We start from the raw sequence: 20,822 nt of genomic DNA, 5'->3' as shown, positions 1-20,822 counted from the left end.
TCCAAAACTCCTTTTGTCTTCTAAAAATCCAAAACAGCTTTTCTCTGCTTGTCTCTGCTTTTCTCACAAGATGTTGTGCATAGGCAAAATGTTACTTTTAAAGGCTAATGAATAGGCTCTGTTGAAAGCAGGCCTGAGAAACGAATCTTATCTCATTCTAGTTGCAACTTCTTGGGCATGCTTGGACATGCTGAACCACTCTCACTCCCCTTTCCTGGGAAGAGTCCAATAGTCCCAAGACAGCTTTCTGTTCATGCTCAGAGGAACTCATGGGCAGGACTCTGGGAGAAAGGGGGAGGGAACTGGAAAGGGGTATATATGTTTGTGCACATGACTGTGAACTCGTGCATGCTTTTTGTGAACTATCACACTTGCTCCTTCTACCAGTTCATGGATGGTAGAAATAAAAGCCTTTTCTCCGAAACTATTCCTTGAGTGTCTGTTGACTCCCACTTCCCTTTCCCGGGCGCAATATTTTCCCCACCCGAGGGCAAAGCCTCATAAGGCTACAGGGGGAGCAGGTTTGTAACACCTAAATTACACCATTGCCCATCATGGCTCCACCTTAATCCTCACCCAAAGTAGCATTCTACAAAGCATGCTAAATATCTTGTACTTTTAAAATTACCTTAATAATGGTATTATCCTGCTGATATTTTGATTTCTCTTCCAAAAGGGACAACATGGCTGCAAACATTTTATAAATGAATCAGTTCATTAATTGTGCCCCCCCCCCCGCTTTTCTGATTGCAAAATCATAAATTATTTTCCCAGAGTCAGTTTCTCTGCCAAGGTCACACTCAATAGAGAAAAGAGCTATGTGGTTTAATGGTCCTTGCACTTTAGCAGAACACCTGCAGCTTCTGATGAGCGCTAGCTTGTTGAAACACCTTTCAGCTTCTGCGGAAAATATCCAGTGGGCTAAGCAGATTACACTGAAAATTAATTGTACTTGGCTTTTCTAAATCTCTTTTCCCAAAAGTAGATTTGAAGATCCCCACCCCGATGCAACATTTCACAAGGCAAATATTAATAAATATCTGCAGGTCTGTGTGGCTCACCTATCAGGTTATTATCTCCTTGGAATGCTAAAGCTCTTGAAGCAAGATATAAGGCAGGGGGGAGGAACCGCCTAGGAGAAACTGCACCCACCTGATGTCAGATGTGACATTAGATGTGGGGAGGTAAAGATGCAGTTGCAAACGAATGACCAGGAGTTTTAATGAGCTGTTGTTTGTTACTTTGCAAGCAGGACTTGCTGATTAGCACTCATATAGGCCGGCTGAAGGGACGCGGGTGGCGCTGTGGGTTAAACCACAGAGCCTAGGACTTGCCAATCAAAAGGTCGTTGGTTCGAATCCCCGCGACGGGGTGAGCTCCCGTTGCTCGGTCCCTGCTCCTGCCAACCTAGCAGTTCAAAAGCACGAAGTGCAAGTAGATAAATACTCCCGCTCTGGCGGGAAGGTAAATGGCATTTCCGTGCGCTGTTCTGGTTCGCCAGAAGCTGCTGTCATGCTGGCCACATGACCCGGAAGCTGTACGCTGGCTCCCTCGGCCAATAAAGCGAGATGAGCGCCGCAACCCCAGAGTTGGCCACAACTGGGTCCCTTTACCTTTACCTTTAAGCCAGTCTGAGGTTCTGGGGTCTTGGGCAGAGGGCATGGTGTGCCATCCTCACAGGCATGCTGGGTGGGGACAGGTGGTGATGCGGGAGAAGGCCTTCTCAGTGGCTGCTCTAAAACTTTGGAACTCCTCCCTAGGAAGGTTAGACTGGCTCTCTTCTTGCAGTCTTTCCTCCACCTCCTTATTCCAACAGGTTTTGGGGAACTGACAGTTTTTAATGAAAGGGCTGGTGCCATGTTTTTAAATGATTGTTTCTCTCTCTGTGTGTGTTATTAGCTCAGGGCCGGATTTAGGTTTGATGAGGCCCCAAGCTACTGAAGGTAATGGGGCCCTTTATATGTTCAGCTGTCCTTTGTTGAACTTATCTTATATTTTGGAAATGTACAACCAGTTTTTTTTCCCTTTAAAATTTTTTGGGGACCCCAAGAGAGTGGGGCCCTAAGCTATAGCTTGTTTAGCTTTTACGTAAATCTGCCAATGTATTAGCTGTTCTGAGTTTATCTGTAACCTGCTTTGAGACCCTGTCAGCAAAGAAGGTGGGAAACAAACAAACAAACAAGCCCCATTGGGATTGGCTACTAAGGGGGTTTGCTGTTAGCAGCCATCAGCTGAAAGTGACCGCATGTGACCAGTTAGGAATTAGCCAGGCGCGAGGCACATTTTGTGTTTGGAACAGGTCCAGTTGTGACCATGTGGAAATCTCTGGATACCAGGCTGGCAACTGGGGAAAGCAAAATGTCACTTAGAGACGGATATGAAATATTTTCCTTGAATTTGTTATTTCCCCTGCCTGGATTGTTTAATTTGATGCTTTAATGTGTTGTAAATTGCTTTGAGATTTGTTCTTTAAAGCTTGTTCTTTGAAACTGCTTTGAGATTTGTTCTAGAAAGTGGTATAGAGATAGATAGATAGATAGATAGATAGATAGATAGATAGATAGATAAAACAATACAGTGGTACCTCAGGGTACAGACGCTTCAGGTTACAGACGATTCAGGTTACAGACTCCACTAACCCTGAAATAGTACTTCGGTTTAAGAACTTTGCTTCAGGATGAGAACAGAAATTGTGCTTGGCGGCAGCTGGAGGCCCCATTAGCTAAAGTGGTGCTTCAGGTTAAGAACAGTTTCAGGTTAAGTACAGACCTCCGGAACGAATTAAGTACTTAACCCGAGGTACCACTGTAATAATAATAATAATAATTCCACTAAAACCAAAAAAGGCATCTAGACATTCCATTGTGGCGACTGGAACCTAGGTTTAAGGTGCCATTTGCTGATTAGATTATGTATCTCAATTTCTAACACTGCCTGTGAAGGCACACTTTCATCACCAATTAGCTGATTGGTGCTTTGAGCCCCCTCCCCCACCTTTTGTCTATTTGCAGGTGCAATTTGGATTCAAACTGTGTCTGCAAATGGACAGCTTTCCTCTTCAGTCATGGTTTGAATCCCTTTGGAGGTGCACTGCTAGCTCCAGTGAGATGATTTGTGCTGAAAACGAGTCCCTTTAAAATTGCCACCAGAAGTCACAGTGACATTGGATGGATGACAAGTCATCAGTGGGAGACATTGGGCTTTAAAATTTCAGCATTGCCCTGTGAAATGCCATCCCCCCCCCCCCTTCCGTCATTCATCAGTGTTATAGAGCCTCCTGCAGCAGCCTTTTGGCTCAGCAACCAGTGCAGGCAAACTGATTGTGCTCCCCCCAGTCTGCCTGTGCCCCCAGCTGTCTTTTATCCACAACACAGCCATTAATTTAATCCCATTCAACTGGTCCTATTAACTTCCAAATTATATTCACTTTATTTGACTTTTTAACCATCTTCCATATGCATTTTGTTTTTTGCCGCTGTTAAAATATATTGCATCTGTACTGTATGGTGTGTATAGATCTTGGAGGAACTTTGGTTTGTTGCAGCTGTTAGACTGAGTGCAAATCATGACAGACAAGGGAATCCTCGTATTACACATGGACTGCCACAAGATGGTGCTCCCCCTACCTGCTGCCTTTGCCCTGCTCCCCAGCATTGCTTGGTGAGGAATGCTTTAAAGTGACAAATACCCACATCTTTTACTTAGTCAGAAAATTTCCCAAAAGGATGCTGTGTCATTTGAAACAGATTTCTTACGTTTTCTGGGGAAATTAATCACCTTAACATGAGGAAAATCATATGCAAATATTGCATCCCTAAAGCTGGAGAACATCAGCAAACTGTCAAAAGATGGAGCTTGGTGGTCCCAGAAATGCCATTCCGCTTGCTTCAAGCATCCCACGCCAACTTAGCTTGGGCAACTCTTAGACCAACTGTGGGATGCCCAGATAGATGGACCTCATGCACCATGATGTTAGACACCAATCTAATTTTCATTCCCAAGGCAGCATTTTACAGAGGTGGAAGGTTAATGTATTAACACGTCCATTTTAATGCATGTCTAACTCCTTGAACAAAATTGCTGAGCGTTAAAATCTGATTTATGATGACACCCTGACAATGGAAGTGGTTTTCTTTCTTTCCTTTTCTTTAAAACGAAAGATCAGCAAGTGAGCACCAGCAGTCATAGAGAACAGAAACAAAACTGTGAACCAGATGTTTAGCTCATTATACGATGTCCTACATATATTTGGACCCTTTTGCCACAGATTGTAGGCAGGATATGTGTGTTGTGTGCGCAGCCTAGAATAATCTGTTCAGTTTATGAGATTCCCTCCCCACATTTGAGCCAATAGGCAGGGTCACCCTTTAGAACTAAAGTTATGAATCAAAATGTGCAGGCACAAGGTGGCTCTTTGACGTGTGCTGATAACATTGCCGTATACCGCCACCATCTGAAGGATCATAAGATCTGTTCATGATCTACAGATTCATTACAACTAATGAAAGCTGGGGGGGTTTTTTTGCGTGGTTTAGGGCTGGCATTGGAGGACTGCTACACGGCAGTATGGAAATACAATTTCTAGTATGGAAATACAATTAGGAAGAAATCATCACCAGTTCAGTCTTCTAGAGATCTTATTACACGCATATGACCCCTTATTTACCGTATTTTGGGGCCCTCTACCCTGCTCACCCCCTTCATGAATCACTGCCTTCTCATGGCGAAGAGGCTTGAATACCTCCAAGAAGCTTTGAGCTATGCTGTGCAGGGCCACCCAAGACGGACAGGTCATAGCCAAGAGTTTAGACTAAATGCAGAAGGAACTGGCAACCTCCTCCAGTATTTTTGCCATGAAAACTCCATGGACATGAAAAAGAAGCTTTGAGAAGATAGTGAGTTTCCAAGGCATGCTCTGGTTCATGGGGTCACGGAGAGTCGGACATGACTAAGACGACTAAACAACAAACAATACCCTGCTCACAAAAGGATACAAATCTATATAAGACACAAAGCATGCACAATGTGGGCAGAAAATCCTATTGGCACCCCTACCAACAGGCCTCCAAGATGGCTATATTTTTACTTTTGTAAGCGAGTGATTAAAACCAGTAGGAAACAGCAGTGTGTGCAAAGTGGTAGAAGGTCAGCATCGTGCAAATGCAGATCGAAAACATCTTGGGCTCCTGTTGGCGTATTTGCACTCCCACCACCCCTTCCCTTTCCGTAAGCAGCAGTAACTCACCTGCTGAGGGGCCAGGTAAGCACCTGCCCCATCATATTGCTCACTACCAAGGCTAAGATGATTTGCAAAGCTTATTAAAATGGAGGTCAAAATGAAAAGATGTCAGGAATATGAATGCATCCATTGTGGGTCATGCAAGGCCTCATGAGCTGTGCAATCTGCCCTCCCTTTCAGTCTAGAGATGGTCCACTAAGGGCAATCAAGTAGTGCAGTAGAATTCATGCATTACTATTGCTGGGACCAGTTACAGATAGGTAGCCGTGTTGGTCTGCCATAGTCAAAATAAAAAAATCCTTCCAGTAGCACCTTTAAGACCAACTAAGTTAGTTCTTGGTATGAGCTTTCGTGTGCAAGCACACTTCTTCAGATTGCTGGGACGTTAGGGCATACATGCAGCAGAATGACAGCACCATCTGAACAGGGAGGATTTTCTGGTTCGAGAGATGAGTCAGGGAAAATGATAGCTGCAAAGCAGTCAAGAAAGTGAGAACATGCATTCAAGGTGTCCCATGAAAATAAGTGCACCCAAAACACTTGTATCAGGGGTGGGGGAACCTTAGCCTGGGAGGCCAAATGTAGCCCTCTGCAGCAGGCATAGGCAAACTTGGCCCTCCAGATATATTGAGACTACAATTGCCATCATCCCTGACCACTGGTCCTGTTAGCTAGGGATGATGGGAGTTGTAGTCCCAAAACATCTGGAGGGCTGAGTTTGCCCATGCCTGCTCCGGAGTCTCCCAGGCCACCCTGTCCCAGCTCTGCACCCTCCCTGAGTGCTTGTGCTCGGCTGGAAGGTCCTTGAATTGTGATGCTTGCCTAGACGGACGTGTGTGTTTCTGCGCACATGCAGTGCAAGGTGTTGAACTAGATGACGCTCAAGGTCTCTTCCAACTCTACAGTTCTATGAAACCACCAGCAAGCATAGTTGGCATGCAGCCTGCTGTACAAAGGTAAGAGTCACATTCACTGCTCTGTCTACATTTGCCTTGCCCATCTGATAAGTTGCTTTGAAAGGGGTGGCCCAGGAGAGAATGGGGCTCTTGGGCTGAAGAAGGCTTCCTGCCCTGATTTAAACGTTACAAATTCAAGTACAAGTTTTGCACAAGTTCAAGAGAAGTTAGCGTGGCGAGGGGCATTTCTTGTGTGATGGTAACAGCACTTCTGTTTTTAGGGCTGTGGAAGAAACACATTACTTAACGATAGGATAATCACTTTTCATCCGTGACTCAAGCAGAAAGCAAAACAATTCAGAGAGAAAAATATGCCAATAACTTAATAGTTTATTAGTCAGTCAACAATATTACAAATATTTAAAAATTACTTATTATATAAATAGTTGGCAGCAAACTATTCCATTACAGAGTTAAATTACCAGTACAACAGACAGACTGGAGATTTAGACACCTGGAAGATAACAGTAAAATGAACTAAAATATTTTAACAGAAGATTTTAAGCTGAAGGCGATTAACTAGAGAACCAATCTGCCAGCACCGCTGCTGGGTGACCCCATTCATTTCACTGGGACTTTTATGGGGCTCCACTGAAACCAACGGAGGGTGCTCAGCGACGGTGCTTTGTGCATTGGTTCCTTTGTATCCATAAAAAGCATGGGTTTTCTTTTTATTTAGAAAAAAATAAAAACTGTTTTAACACCACATTAGGAATACAAAATAAAATTAACTGAAAATATTAATTTGCATATCAAAGAACCATTTATAATTACAATCCAAACACTCCATAAACCACTTGTGCGATTCTTTACAGAAACTCGGAATTTAGAAACTAGTTGCTTTAATATTACAAAGATTTAGGCTCCAAAAATAATTCAACATAAAATAAACTTTTAGCAATTAGCGTCATAAAATTATATATTTCCACATAAAAATACAAAATAATATTAATGACAAGAATATGAAAAATTATTCCAAGTATTTTTGCTATTTGAAATAAAACAAACAAACAAAACCCAAAACGACAACAAAATAGAAATATGCATGAAAAAAGTCTCTCCTTTTGTTAGCAAAACACTATCCAAAATAACTACGATCATTTACATCAGTACAAAGATTTCTGGATTTTAAAAAATATTTGCAATGACAAAAGGGGTTTTCTTTTCTGACAGTAAAAAATGACACTGTGGATAAAATTTGCAAAAGATGCAATGAAAAAAATAAAATTTGCATTAAAAAGGTTTACACTGTTATTCTTTTTATACAAACATTAGAAACAGTATTGCACGTCACAACACAGAATCGAGGTTAGTCAGCCTTCCAAAATGTGTTATATTCAAGTTTTGTAGCATCTTTGAGGAGAGGCTCTGTGCAGCCAGATGCAACAGGGAATAAAATATCAAGTGTTTTCCATACACAAATATATAAATGCTAAATGTTTCCTTCTTAACAAAAAGTGTGGACTTTTAAAGTATTTTTTTTCTTCCACAGTCATATGTTTGGGCAGCAATATGCACATTTGGGGAAATAAAAGAAGCTTTAAAAATACAAAAATACAATAAAATTAACAATCTCCTACAAAAATAGTAAAATAAATATGATTTATATAAACAAAAACCAATACAGTGTTGAACAGTTAAGAAAATAAGGGCACAATCCACTAGGGAAGTCTCTTACATTATTATCCTGCCTTGAAACAAACAGGAGCTGTGCAAAAGCACATTATCTCAGCCTCCATTGAGATGAACGTGCCCATTCACTTCAAAGAGTGCTGAGGCAGGAGAACTTCCAGGGGGACTGTGTCCTAGGAACATGGATTTAAAAAGGAATAAAAAGAGGAGATGTAAGTTACAGGAGCTATTAGCCTCAATAGCTCCAGAAATGAAGTGAGAAGCATAGCCTGATATTTAGAATAGTTTACCCATACCAAAGAAAGGGCACCACTGTTTTCTTACAGTTTTATTTGGGGAGAAACAAAGGATTTTTAAACATCTCCAATTATTTCAATTTTCCATATTCATTTTCATTATTTAAAACATGTAAAGGCTCTTTAATTTTAAACTTCAAGCAAGAAATATGAAAATAAAGTTAAAAACATCTGCGGAATTAAATTATATCTAAATAATTAACATTGCAAAACTACTGATTTTTTTTTTCATTTCTAAATTCCAAAAATTGAGGTATAGCAAAGGAGATGTCGTCAGTCAAAAAAAAGTGTGCCTTAAAATAGCTGACTAGTTGGAAAAAAAATCTCTCACAGAGATATAAAAATAGTGCATAACAAATGTCAAAAATGGATCAAGGTCTGGCAGGGTTTAAGGTTAGAAAAGAATACTCCAAAAAATCTGGAGGATCATGGTTAAGTAACAAATAGGGTACATTGACAACTAAATCAGTTAAAAAGCTCTTCTTAAAACAGCATCAACTTTAAAACTTTAAAAACTTGAACCACAACCACAACGAAACAGCAGATTTAGACATGAAACCACATATTGAACAGTACCAAAAAGCACATTGCAGACAACCAATATAAGAGCAACACTTTGCTTACATGAAGGATTGTCCCCAAGGGATTGCCAAGGGCAAAACCCTTGCAAATTTCTCTCTTGGAATAAGACTTTCAATTCTGCACTGGGTGCTTGCTTAAACTGTAGAGTGGCTCTTTCTTCCATTGAAACATAAGGGCTAGTTGCATTTAAATGTTTTGTGGAGGACAAAAACACTGCTAATGAATTTCTTGCATCTCAATCCAGAAACAGCCCCCCTCCCTCCCACCCCCTCAAAAATCTTGCAAGCAATGTCATCACTTAGAACTCCTTCATCAAAATTAAAACACTACGCTTGACTGTCCGTCAACTAACTACATTTCATGCAACAGTGACCCTAGTTTGACAGAAGTCTTAAAAGCACCTAAGGTCAAACAAGCACACACAGTTTAAGCCAGATTTCACTGTTGTCTTAAAGGTAAGATTTAGCTTATGCAACTAGCTGTCTGTATATTACACCATCTCCATTTTGACTTTATTTTATTACTAAAGCATTAAGTTTTCTTGTATGAGCACATTTTAATGCTCATTTCTCAGTAGTTTCCCATTTGGTGACTGGTTAGCAGTGGGCTGGCCATCTTTGGTTTGTAAAGGAAGTTTTAACCGTGAACAATCAAGAGGGCTGAAATAAATATAAATCTATTTAAAAATCTAGTAATTTTGCTCAAACGTGTCTAAGCTACACCACTCCACACTAATTAGAACCACACATCACAAAGTTGCACAGGGATTACAATATTACATCCAGTCTGCAAAAATTGAATTCCACTACCAACCAGGTCACAAAATGGCTGCACTTTCTAATCTAAAACTAGTTTGCATATTGTACACATGTAGGACATTTTTAGAGAAAAAAAACTTGAGTCACAATAATGCATGCAAGTGTCTTTTGTTACAAATTTTGCGGTTTGCTCATGCTATCTAGATTTCAGAGCATTAAAAAAACATTTTCAATAACTCACCTCTTGTTAGATCTAGTGCATGCATATGGTGTATACAGGTAAGTAAACATGCAATTTTTCACATTCTAAAACTATGGCACTTTATGCCATATTGTGCTGCCTGCATTTTAATCGGCAATGCAGTGTATCTTAAAACGTTTTAATCCCGTATTAATAGGTGGCATTACACACAACACCTATATAGCAGCAAAGCTAATACAGCTTGTGATTATAAATGTTTAAAAATAGCTAATAAATCAGATTATCTTGAGGTATTATTTCTTGCAAGTCAAAATGGAGAGCAAAAAATCAACCCTATTTTTTTTAATCGATGTATACACTGAAAATAGCAACAACAATAAAAATAAGCTTTTTTGTAGCAGACATATCCCATCTTCACTATTTTTGCTACCTTTGGTAAATTACTAGGGCAGATCTTGAAGTTAAAAACCCATGTTTAGAAATAAGTGCACGCTTCACCCACTAAATATAGCAGCAGACAGTGTGCCCCTATGCAAAAACATTCTCATATCTAGTTTTAATTTTACATATAAAAATAAGTTGGAGAAAATACAAAAAAACATTTTTTTTTATTTTAACATGAAAATATCACAAAAATTATTAAGCCTGAGATGTAGGGTTTTGGTGAAAAACAAGAGGCTTTGTAGTGTTTTGGCTGCTGAAAAAGATGCATGTATTGAGAGTCGGGGTGAGAAGCAGAAGAATGCACTTATTTCTTCTGCATGTCAGTATCTTCAAACACGGTAAGCCACATGCACCCTTTGTTCCTTAAGGAGATGCTGGAGAAGCAGGCTCAGTTCCAGCGGAAGTGGATCTGGCGCGGGCGGTCAGCCCCTTCCTTAACCAATGGCTTATGGAATTCACGTCCTGCCCGAGAGTGGATATTCGCCCAGCAAAACTCACAGTAATACTGCAGGCAAGTGACATTGGCACAAAAAAAGGGAGCAAACTTTCCACCACACCGTGCGCCCTGGCATTCGTCACACATCTGGTCATCCAGCACATATGGCTTCACCTCCACCTGTTTAAGAAACAAGCGCACAAGAGGACAAGCGATCGGATTAGCTTCACATATCGTCGTTAAATTTGTATCCTTTCTTTTCTCCAGGGAAATCTGGGTGGCATAAATGAGCTCGCCCCACGAGGACGGTGCACATCAGTTAAGTTATATCAGATAGTGGCTGGCCCAAGTTAATATAGTGAGCTTCATGCTGAACAGGGGCTTTAACGCAACCCTTATTTCAAATTTAACAACTGATCCACTTCATCACACCAGGTCTTGAGGGTTGTTTTTTTGTGGGAAATAGGGATAGTAGTGAGAAGCAAAGAAGATGTATAGTATTATATCTGGACTCGGGTCTTAAAATGAAGAAGTAAAAAATTATCAGCAAACAATTTGGCTTGCCCTCTCAAATTTTGCCAGGCACTTTTGCAATAGTTTTATAGATTATAAAATTAGAGAGTTTACAGTAAAAATCAGAGCCAGGAAATCAAAGCAAATAAGTGAAAAATGACACACACCCCCCCGCAAATGGGTTTTAACTAGGGTTCACTATGTATATATTATAAAGTTAATCTATTCAGAATCCTAGTTCAATATACAACTATCAACAAATTGTGAAGATGTGCTGTGAACATGCGCACACACACACGTGAACCAAATTTATAATTGTGAGTATATTTCCTGTTTGGCAGGGGGTTGGACTCGATTGTTTCCTGCTTGGCAGGGGGTTGGACTCGATGGCCCTTGTGGTCTCTTCCAACTCTATGATTCTATGATTCTATGATATGACTCTAATGTTGAGTTTTTGTTCAAAAAATATTTACTTATTTAAATGACCCTGAAGTGTATATGGATTGTGTCACTCATTTAATAAATTTTTGTGGTTGAAAAATATGACATCATCATCAAGGTAGCTACCGTCACAAAAAAGAACAAAATTCATCAGTATCTATTGGAGCAGGTTCACTGTGTTCCCTCTCACTGGAAAGGTATTTCCATGTGCTACAAAACTTTCCATTTTGCTTGAAAACCTCCCCTTTTAATTTTGGGTTAAAAAACCCCAGATTTTTAGAAGTATTACAAAACTGACAGCTTAATTACATTTGTTTATTGATTTAGTGTTTGCATTGCAGATGCCCCCCCCCCGGCCAAATAGAAATGTCTTTTGGTGAGGAAATAATTTAAACATCTCCTAAGTCCAAGAAACATGTTTTCTGGAACACGTTCTATTATAGAAATACCTTTCCAAAAGAGTTTAGTGAATTAATTGTTTGAATAGATAACTAAATAATGTAACTGTGTCCACCTTGATGATGTAGTCACAGCTGTAAATAACAGCTGAGAAAGTAACATCATAGATATTCTTCAACTACCAATATTTATGAATCAAAAGGAACTATATATAGTTAACATTGCATTTGATACTGAAGGATTTTTCACACATTATGCTTGCAGACTAAATGTGAAAGTGTTAATAGACTCCACCAGTGGTCAGAAATGTAAAGATCTTATTAAAACTTCTGCTAATTAAATCCTAACAAGAGACAGGATTAAAATGTTATATTTTATCTATGCAAAGAAGAAATATGTAGGGTGGATGTTATCCTTTTCTTACTTGAGTTGTAGTTGCATCAAGTAGTTCTGGATCATTTTCTTTCCTTGGCTAACTTGTTTATTCTTTACCTGACCACTCTAGGAAAGATTCAGTAGCATTGTAGGTGGGTGAGGTGTTTATGTTCTATTTGCTAAAAGCCTTAAAATAATCCCAGGCCTTTGCTGTTCATTAATGCCAGCTTGTTGTGTCTGCCCTGCAAATGCTGCTGTATTTTAATGTATTTTTATATTGTTGTGAATTGCCCTGAGATTTTTTTTTGAAAGAAATCATTTTAAATAAACAATTTTCCAATATATGTTCTTGTTTACTTATTGGTGGTGCTTTGGTAGCCCCAGCATCTTCATTCTAACACTGCCAGCTATTTCTCAGCATGTTTTTATAAAGGTGTCTGCTAAGGTTCAGTGTGGATTTTCAGGCTGCCAGAGAGACACCAACCAGTCTTGCATACTGTTTTCCTCCTCAACAAATCTGCCTGCGCAAATGGAAAAATGGCAGAGGTCCAGTGCCTAATTTCCACGAGACCTGCGCTTGCTGCTGAACTGTAACAGATTGTGTTAAGGAAGAAATCGGAACCCCGTAACAAAAAACAGTTCAATGTATTTTTTAAAGAAGACACTTCATGTTTCTCTTTTGTCCCTTATACAGTGAATAAACCAAGAGTTTACAAAAGTTGAAGTAAACTGTTGCTGCAAACTGTACTGAATCATTGTAAAAACCTTGATAGCAGAATGCAGCTGTGAAAAGATGTTATTTGTTTCAAGTGACTTAACTTCAAACTACACCTTGTATACTGAAGATTCTTGAAATACCCGGATATAATGTGAAGAACATCCATTTCAAATTATATGGGTGGGTTTACAAAAGAAGACTTTCCAACAGCATAATGCGCAGCCTTCACATAGATGGTGCCCTTTTGGGTTAACATGGTGTGGCTGTTAGCTTGTCACTGGCAACACATGTACCCAAAGCACTTGTGGGAGGGCACTGAGAAATCCTTACTAATTTTGCAAAAGGTTTGTATATCTGAATATAATCTTTTAAAAACTAGATGTTACAAGTTTCTAAAAACAGCTTTTATTTAAATTGACGTATTCTGTGATGACCAATAGTTTCCCACAAATAAATTAAACTGAGAACTCCCCAAAAGTTGATTGTTCCTGTGTATCTTTCACAATATGATTTATGTACATGTTTAGACTTTCAATCGAAGTAGAATTGGTGTGTGTGTGAAGGGGGTGGCATTGTGCATGCTGGCTCTGACTCCTTGCTGAACTCAGTGTCCATACAATCCCACCTGTGTGAGACCTAAAAGCATACTCCTCAACATAAGTGGACTTTGTTCCTTCAATTTTTGCAAATACATGGAAAATCAGTGTGGTGAGGGTGTGTGACGAACCGGTACAGATCAAACATATGTAGGCATTTGACACACGCCAGCCAGTACAATGTGCTATTTGCCCATTCAAACTCTCAAAGATATTCCTAAGAATTTGGATTGGGGTCGACAACCATTTTATAAGCTCACCAAGGGGCCAATGTACACAGAAGTTTTGGAAACCTTGTTTGGTGAGACTTGTATTCGGGATACAGTTTCACCTCGGTGTAGCTTTTCTGGCACCAAAATCTCTGTGTTGCTCAGATTTTGTAAGTCACTGTTTGTTGCTGATTGACATGATCAGATGATCTAGACCAACTAAGACCTTCCGTTATCTATCTCAGGCACTCTGCTGCCAGAGATCTTACTGTGGCAACCCCTCCCCGCCTTCAACTTGCTTCTTGTCATGCTAGTCAATGTTTTCACTAAACAACTTCTTACATAATGAAATCAAATCCAAATGTTGCCCAAATATAGGTTGAACACAAAACATAGGTAAGAATCCCCTTGAGATAAATATTCAATTATCAAAGCTTGACAGAGATAATTTCTGACTGACTGTCCACTTTTGGCTTTTTTGTATGAATCATGCATTTATTCATATATGAACCACCTTGTGGCTCAGTGTCCATCAAAGTGACTTCTAATACACAAGAAATTAAAATAAGCACCATATGGTTCAGAGAGAAGAGAGGTTTTCAAGAAACCAGAGGAACTGGAACTACTGCATAGGGAGATTGATTTATTCTCCTCTTGGCAATGTTACTGCAAGGTGTAGCTTGACTTGAATAACCTGCAGAGAGACAGTAGACAGGGACCTGTGACTTATTTTGGGAGGGCAAGGGGCTGCTGCCCTACTGGAAATTTCCCCAGCTGTTGTTGAAGGTTCACCAACTGAACACTGGAATGAATGTCTCTCTGGAAAAACATGCTGAGTGCTTCAGGAATCATCTACATGTTCATTGAAATCACATGTTGATGATATTGGACGGAAACACGCTATGTAGCAGGAAACATATTAAAAGATAGGGCAGTGGAGATATATAATTGGCATGTGTGTGTGTGTGTGTTTTGTAAGAGCAGTGCTTTTTCAGGGGGTACTCAAGGATATGCAGTACCAGCACCTCTCTTTCTTTGGTTAAAAGATGTGACTCTTACTGTAACAACTTCATGGTGAGTACCAGCACTTATTTTTCTAGAAGAAAAGCACCATGTAAGAGCAAATGCAGTTCCAAGCTCTGGAGCAGGTCTATGGCACCATGGGAGGGATATTAACCTTTCAATTGATTAGAGCCAGTTAATCTTAACATCTTGTAAGATCCTGACATCCCACACAGAGACTAGGCAATAAGTTTCTCTTAACAGCAACTGGCTTGCAGCCCAGGCTGTGCACATGCGCACACACATACACCCTTTGACTTTGCACCCAAGTAAAGTGCCCCCTCCCATGCTTAGACCCTCATATGCTTTTCAAAATGCAGTCTGTCCAGTTGGTCCCATAGAAAATAATAGTTGCTATGAAATACAACAATGTCATGATTGATATTAATTTGATACAACTTACTCGTTTATCAATATCACCATGCTGAAGCTGAACAAACCGAGCACTAATAGCAGCAATGTAGCTCTGCTGATTGGAAAAAGCAACTCGCCCAGCACCTTTTGGATATTTGAGTTCAGGATCTGTATCAATTCCTGCGTAACAAACTCCACCATACAGACGGTCCATTATCATGGCTAATTCCACTACAGAAGAAGAAAAAACATTGCCGTAACATTAAACTAAGTTGATATACTTTAAATGGGACACATATTTATAAACTATAATGGATTATGGGATGGGAAAACCCATAAGCCATGGATTCTGTGGTTTGCTGAACAGCAAAAACAGTGCCTAGAATTAAGAGTTAAGTTAGCAGTGGTGGGACAAAAGGGCAACTTGTACTGTACAAGGCTACTGCACCAGGCAACACCTGCTTGCAGTGCTGTTGTGTTAGCAAGGGGGATAACACCCACTGTGGTGCAACAGTATTGCACAAATAGCAATTTGCAGACAGAAGGAGACAGGTTTACCAGTGGCATTTCATGCTGCCTACTACAGGCAGAAGTAAATGTCTAGACATTTTGTTGCAGTTATTTTTGTTCAACTGCTAGCAATAACCTGCAGTGATGAGAAGGGTTTTAGGACTGCGTGGTCTTGATCCCACGAGGTATTTGCTATAGTCTTTATGGTACAAACTTGTGCTTGTACCCATGCCAACTAAAGAAGATTTGGTTTCAAGACACAATTATTTTACCCAGAACTACCTATTAAAAAAGCTGAGCTGAAAAGTAGCTTTCGTTCAGGGCCAGCTCACATGGTTATAAGTGCTATATGTATTCCATCATTCACATGCAGACCTACTTTACACAATGTTATTCATGCAAAGTGAACCCATGTAGAGTGCATCTGTGCCAGAAATGTGAAGGGAAGGGTGTGGAAACTGGGGATATGCACGCTTGATCAATTATATATGTAGAATCCATAGCTAGGCAACTGTATTAATCCAATCCATGCATTTACTACATTTAACCTACTGTTTCTTCTGAGTTAATCTATACTGGAGTGGGAACATTCAGCCTGTGGGCCTAACTTGTCCTGCCAGTTTTCCCCATTTGGCTTTTTGCAAGTATCAGCACGGGGAGGGCCTTGCAAGCCTTCCCACATTCCCCTTTCAACCTTTGATGTCCGGATTTTCATAGGTGGGCGTGGCCTATCAGTAAATTGTGATGACAAATGATTGATAAGGGGGCTGCCTTGTTCACCTTTCAAAGTTGGCCCACAAGGTGCAGCCAAAAAGCACTGACACAAGCACCTGTTTGATAGCACATCCCTAGCAAACACTTATGAGAATGCCTACTAATAGCTCTTTAACAGTACCTGACACTATGTGAAAGTAACTTGACGCATTTTAAGATTAACAAATTTATTATGGCATAAGCTTTTGTGGACCACAAAGCACCACATCTAATACATGAAGCATAATTCTAAAATGGCAAACAGATGGGGTGGGGGAAATGTATAGGAGTAAATGAAATGCAAAAAGAACAGGCAGTGACTATTACATAAAAGGAAAATAGTTAGTGACCAATTAACGAGGCAGTGTAAGTAACAGCACATGCATCCTGGTATTGGTACTCTGTCATATGTAGCTTTTTTTTAAAAAGTATAATCTTGATTCAAGCCATAGGTGACAGAACTGATTTGCCTAATAAATTTAATCCATCTGATTCTCTCAGTGGAGTTTCCTTTTCAATTGTCTTTGTTCAAAAATGGTTATCTTGAGGTCAGTTACACAGTTTCCTGGTAGACTGAACTGTTCACCTACTCATTTCTGGATATTACCAAAATGTCAGATTTGCATCCACTTATTCTTTTGCACGGAGATAGATCTGCTTGTTTTATGCAGAGAGCAGAAGAACATTGCTGGCAGGTGATGGCCTATGTCACTTCAAACGATGAGAAGGTATATGAACTCTTGATGCTGTGGCTTATGTCCTGTAATAGTGTCACCAGGGCAGATCAGAGGAGAACACTGGGATCTCAGTTTACTGCACAGTCTGGTCTTCCTGTTTGTGTCTTTGTTATGTGGCCTGTTGTTGGCTGAAATCAAAGTACTGTACCACAATTAAGCTAGCTTGTGAACAAGGGTGGTATGTGTGTTTAAAATAATGCAATGATAGTGCAATGTTAAAATTTGCTACAGTGCTTTAACAGTTCTATACTTACCAGCTCGTAATGGCCTGGGGACACCACCAACAAAAATTGTTTTTCGGGGATCAAGAGGCTGAGAACCATCCATCACAAAGTCACTATCACTTAAGTTCCAGGGACGGATCTGGACCTATTAAAACAACAAAGAATAGATTTGCATATAAAGTTTTCACTAGATGTAGATGTAGTTTATTAATGCTTGGGACACAGGTCATTCACATGCAATATAAATAGGTTCAGTACAAAACCTAACAGTATAAAATACTGTATAAAACCACTGTGCTACCCAGAATCATACATAAAACCTACATCTTCACAATACTACATAAATCACAGTAACATATATAGAACTTACAAATTGAAAGAGTAAAATTTAATACAGATTAAAAACATTAATTATTAAAATATATTAAGGTTAAACAAGAGCATCTCCAAAGCAGTCAACTGCAATCTGCTTAATAATTCTTGCCTGGATTTTCATTGCTGCTAGGGCAAAAAGAGAGACCTTGTGGGTTACCCTACAACTGGTGTCTCACAGGAGGCATTTTCTGGAATGGTATGGAATATAGATGAGGCAGAATAGATCCCAGAAATTTGGTTTTTGGCTCAGAGTAAAGTGAATAAAAGAACTAATAGATCCTCAATATCTGGGGCCCTGCAAATACACAAGAGGAATGCCAAGGAAGTATGAGAGTATCTGCCATCAATCAAAGCTGTGGACATCATTAAGAAATGAAGGGCTTTAAATGCTTGTATAAGTTTTGAAAGGGACGCGGGTGGCGCTGTGGTCTAAACCACTGAGCCTAGGGCCTGCTGATCGGAAGGTCGGCGATTCGAATCCCTGTGACGGGGTGAGCTCCTGTTGCTCAGTCCCAGCTTCTGCCAACCTAGCAGTTTGAAAGCATAACAAAGTGTAAGTCGGTAAATAGGTACTGCTCCGGTGGGAAGGTAAACGGCGTTTCCATGCGCTGCTCTGGTTTTGCCAGAAGCGGCTTAGTCATGCTGGCCACATGACCCGGAAAAACTGTCTGCGGACAAACGCCGGCTCCCTCAGCCAGTAAAGCGAGATGAGCACCGCAACCCCAGAGTCATTCGCGACTGGACTTAACTGTCAGGGGTCCTTTACCTTTTTAAGCTTTGAAAACAGTAACCAAGGGGTATGCACTGGCTATAAGATTTGGTTTGAGCCCTGATTTGGTGCTGTAAAAATTGGTTTAATTTGGCTTCAACTGGGTTCAAATCAGACCTCTGGTTTAGAAAACCTGAGCCTTTGTCTCTCCTCACTGACTATAATGGAGAAATCAATGAATAGCTCCACATTCTCCTATTTTAGACAGAACTGAATGAAATTTAGAGATATTTATTTATTTGTTTTTGTTATTTACATTTATGTCCTACCCTTCCTCCAAGGAGCTGACGATGGTATACTTGGTCTCCCCCTTCTCATTTTAGGTAACCAGCGAGTTTCATGCTGGTTCATACTGGTCCCATCTCAGTGGACAAAACCTGACAAACTACAGACTAACAGGTACAGGGTGCTTTTAAAATATTAATTTTAAAAACAACCCTCTATAATTTTTTATTTCTTTTTTGCCATATTAGATGAAATTTGCTAGCATAGTAGCTCGTTCCGAGGAGATAAATACAGTGGTACCTCGGGTTACATACGCTTCAGGTTACATATGCTTCAGGTTACAGACTCCACTAACCCAGAAATAGTACCTTGGGTTAAGAACTTTGCTTCAGGATGAGAACAGAAATCATGCTCCAGCGGCGCGGCGGCAGCAGGAGGCCCCATTAGCTAAAGTGGTGCTTCAGGTTAAGAACAGTTTCAGGTTAAGAACGGACCTCCAGAACGAATTAAGTACTTAAACCGAGGTACCACTGTACTGCTAAATTTCAGAAGGATTGGTGCAGGATATTTAGAGTTAGGCACCTTTACATTTGATTGAAAGGATCTCAGAAGGATAAGTGTAGACAACTAAGGAATGGTGTTGAATGAAAAAATATATAAACAGTTCCAGTCTTTTTTGTGTCCTGCTCACTGGCTTTAAAGTAAGGAACTAAATACAAATCTGATTTAACATGCTGCATGTTGAACATGTAGGGGCATGTGGCAGGGGCAGAACCAGAAGGACTTGAACATGCAGCATTTTGCATGCAAGCACCTCTAGCAGAACTACCAAAGAGCACAGAACAGACAAGAACAGGGTTGATGTATTACTTCACTGTGATTGGAGAGCCCTGATAAGATCAACTTGTTTAGTTGCTGTCTTTCAATATTCAAGGTACTGAACTTTTTATATCAACTGAATATATCCAGATGTTTGGGTCCAAGAATCAAAACAGTTATGAAAATTCTAGCAGAACCACTGCAGGGATCTGAGGAGGATTAACCTTCTTCCCTGCAGCAGCGATCCTGCTAACCCTCCACCACTGCTATTGTTGAAGGGGGAAAAACAGACACATCAAATGCTGGCCCTAAGTAACAACTTGCTTCTAGCTATTTTCATCACCATCCTCTTGGAAGCAGCCTTCATACAATGACAGTTAGCCATGTTAGGTTCACTTACTGGCTTGTCCTTGATGGTAGGGCTGGAAACACACAGATAAAGCTTTCCATCTTCTTCAATGCAGGCATCAATCAGTGCTTGAACAGAGGTCTCCTCTTGGAAAAGAAGGAATGCATAACCTGAACAGCACAGAGGGGAAAAGGCTTGAGTATCGTTAAGATATTCTTAAGTATGACCAAAAACCAAAGGACTCCATGTGCATACAGGAGTTTCCCTTGCACTGCTATCCAACACTCCACTGTTTCAGGTGGGTGTTCAGGAGAATGGGGACATGCAAAGTTTTCATACCAGCATTGAAGCTACCTGATGAGATCCCAGGCCATGTTTTAAAACTTCTGGGTAGTGAACAACTGAAGAGAGTAGGCTCTCAAGCAACACATACTCTGCCTTTTCTGAGTTTTCTTTTTAGGGTGGGTAGACTGTCCCACCTCAGAACCATAGAGAGGGAATTCACAAGGTAATCTCACATTTTTACTTCCTCTGTTTACACATGGGCTGTAGAAAAGTAGTACATACCATACTATAATAGGGCAGATACCAACAACACTGACTGCTTATTTCAAAGGCTGTGTTGACTCATTCATTCTCTTCCATCTAATAATGTTCAGTAAATGGATGAAAGACTTCAATGGGACTCCCTTGTAAACTGACTCTACAGAGAACTTCTATATGCTGCAGAAGTGGCTGGATGTCACCCTGACTATGGCCCCTTTGGGAATAGCTATTTCCAGGGCCTGATACAGTCGGATCTTGGTTGTTGAATGCCTTGGTACTTGGACGTTTTAGCTCCCGAATGCC

General features: G+C 40.3%; 1 protein-coding gene across 4 annotated transcripts in view; it reads right to left on the bottom strand.

Annotated features, from left to right (window-relative positions):
- Positions 1 to 6,507: 6,507 nt before the first annotated feature.
- The window catches only part of CPEB2 (cytoplasmic polyadenylation element binding protein 2), a 64,781-nt gene continuing 50,466 nt past the window's right edge, over positions 6,508 to 20,822 (bottom strand). For all 4 annotated transcript variants that reach the window (XM_081021542.1, XM_081021539.1, XM_081021540.1 and 1 more), the window contains 4 exons: positions 20,025 to 20,143; positions 17,467 to 17,581; positions 15,262 to 15,443; positions 6,508 to 10,725 (listed from right to left, as the gene is read on the bottom strand). In XM_081021542.1, coding sequence (XP_080877668.1) covers positions 10,498 to 10,725; positions 15,262 to 15,443; positions 17,467 to 17,581; positions 20,025 to 20,143 — 644 coding nt within the window. In that variant the 3' untranslated portion in view covers positions 6,508 to 10,497. The remainder of the gene's footprint in view (positions 10,726 to 15,261; positions 15,444 to 17,466; positions 17,582 to 20,024; positions 20,144 to 20,822) is intronic.

This window comes from Podarcis pityusensis (assembly GCF_964106645.2).
Source record: "Podarcis pityusensis genome assembly, chromosome: 9".
Classification (NCBI taxonomy): Eukaryota; Metazoa; Chordata; class Lepidosauria; order Squamata; family Lacertidae; genus Podarcis; species Podarcis pityusensis.
This window is presented reverse-complemented; position numbering and strand designations above follow the sequence as displayed.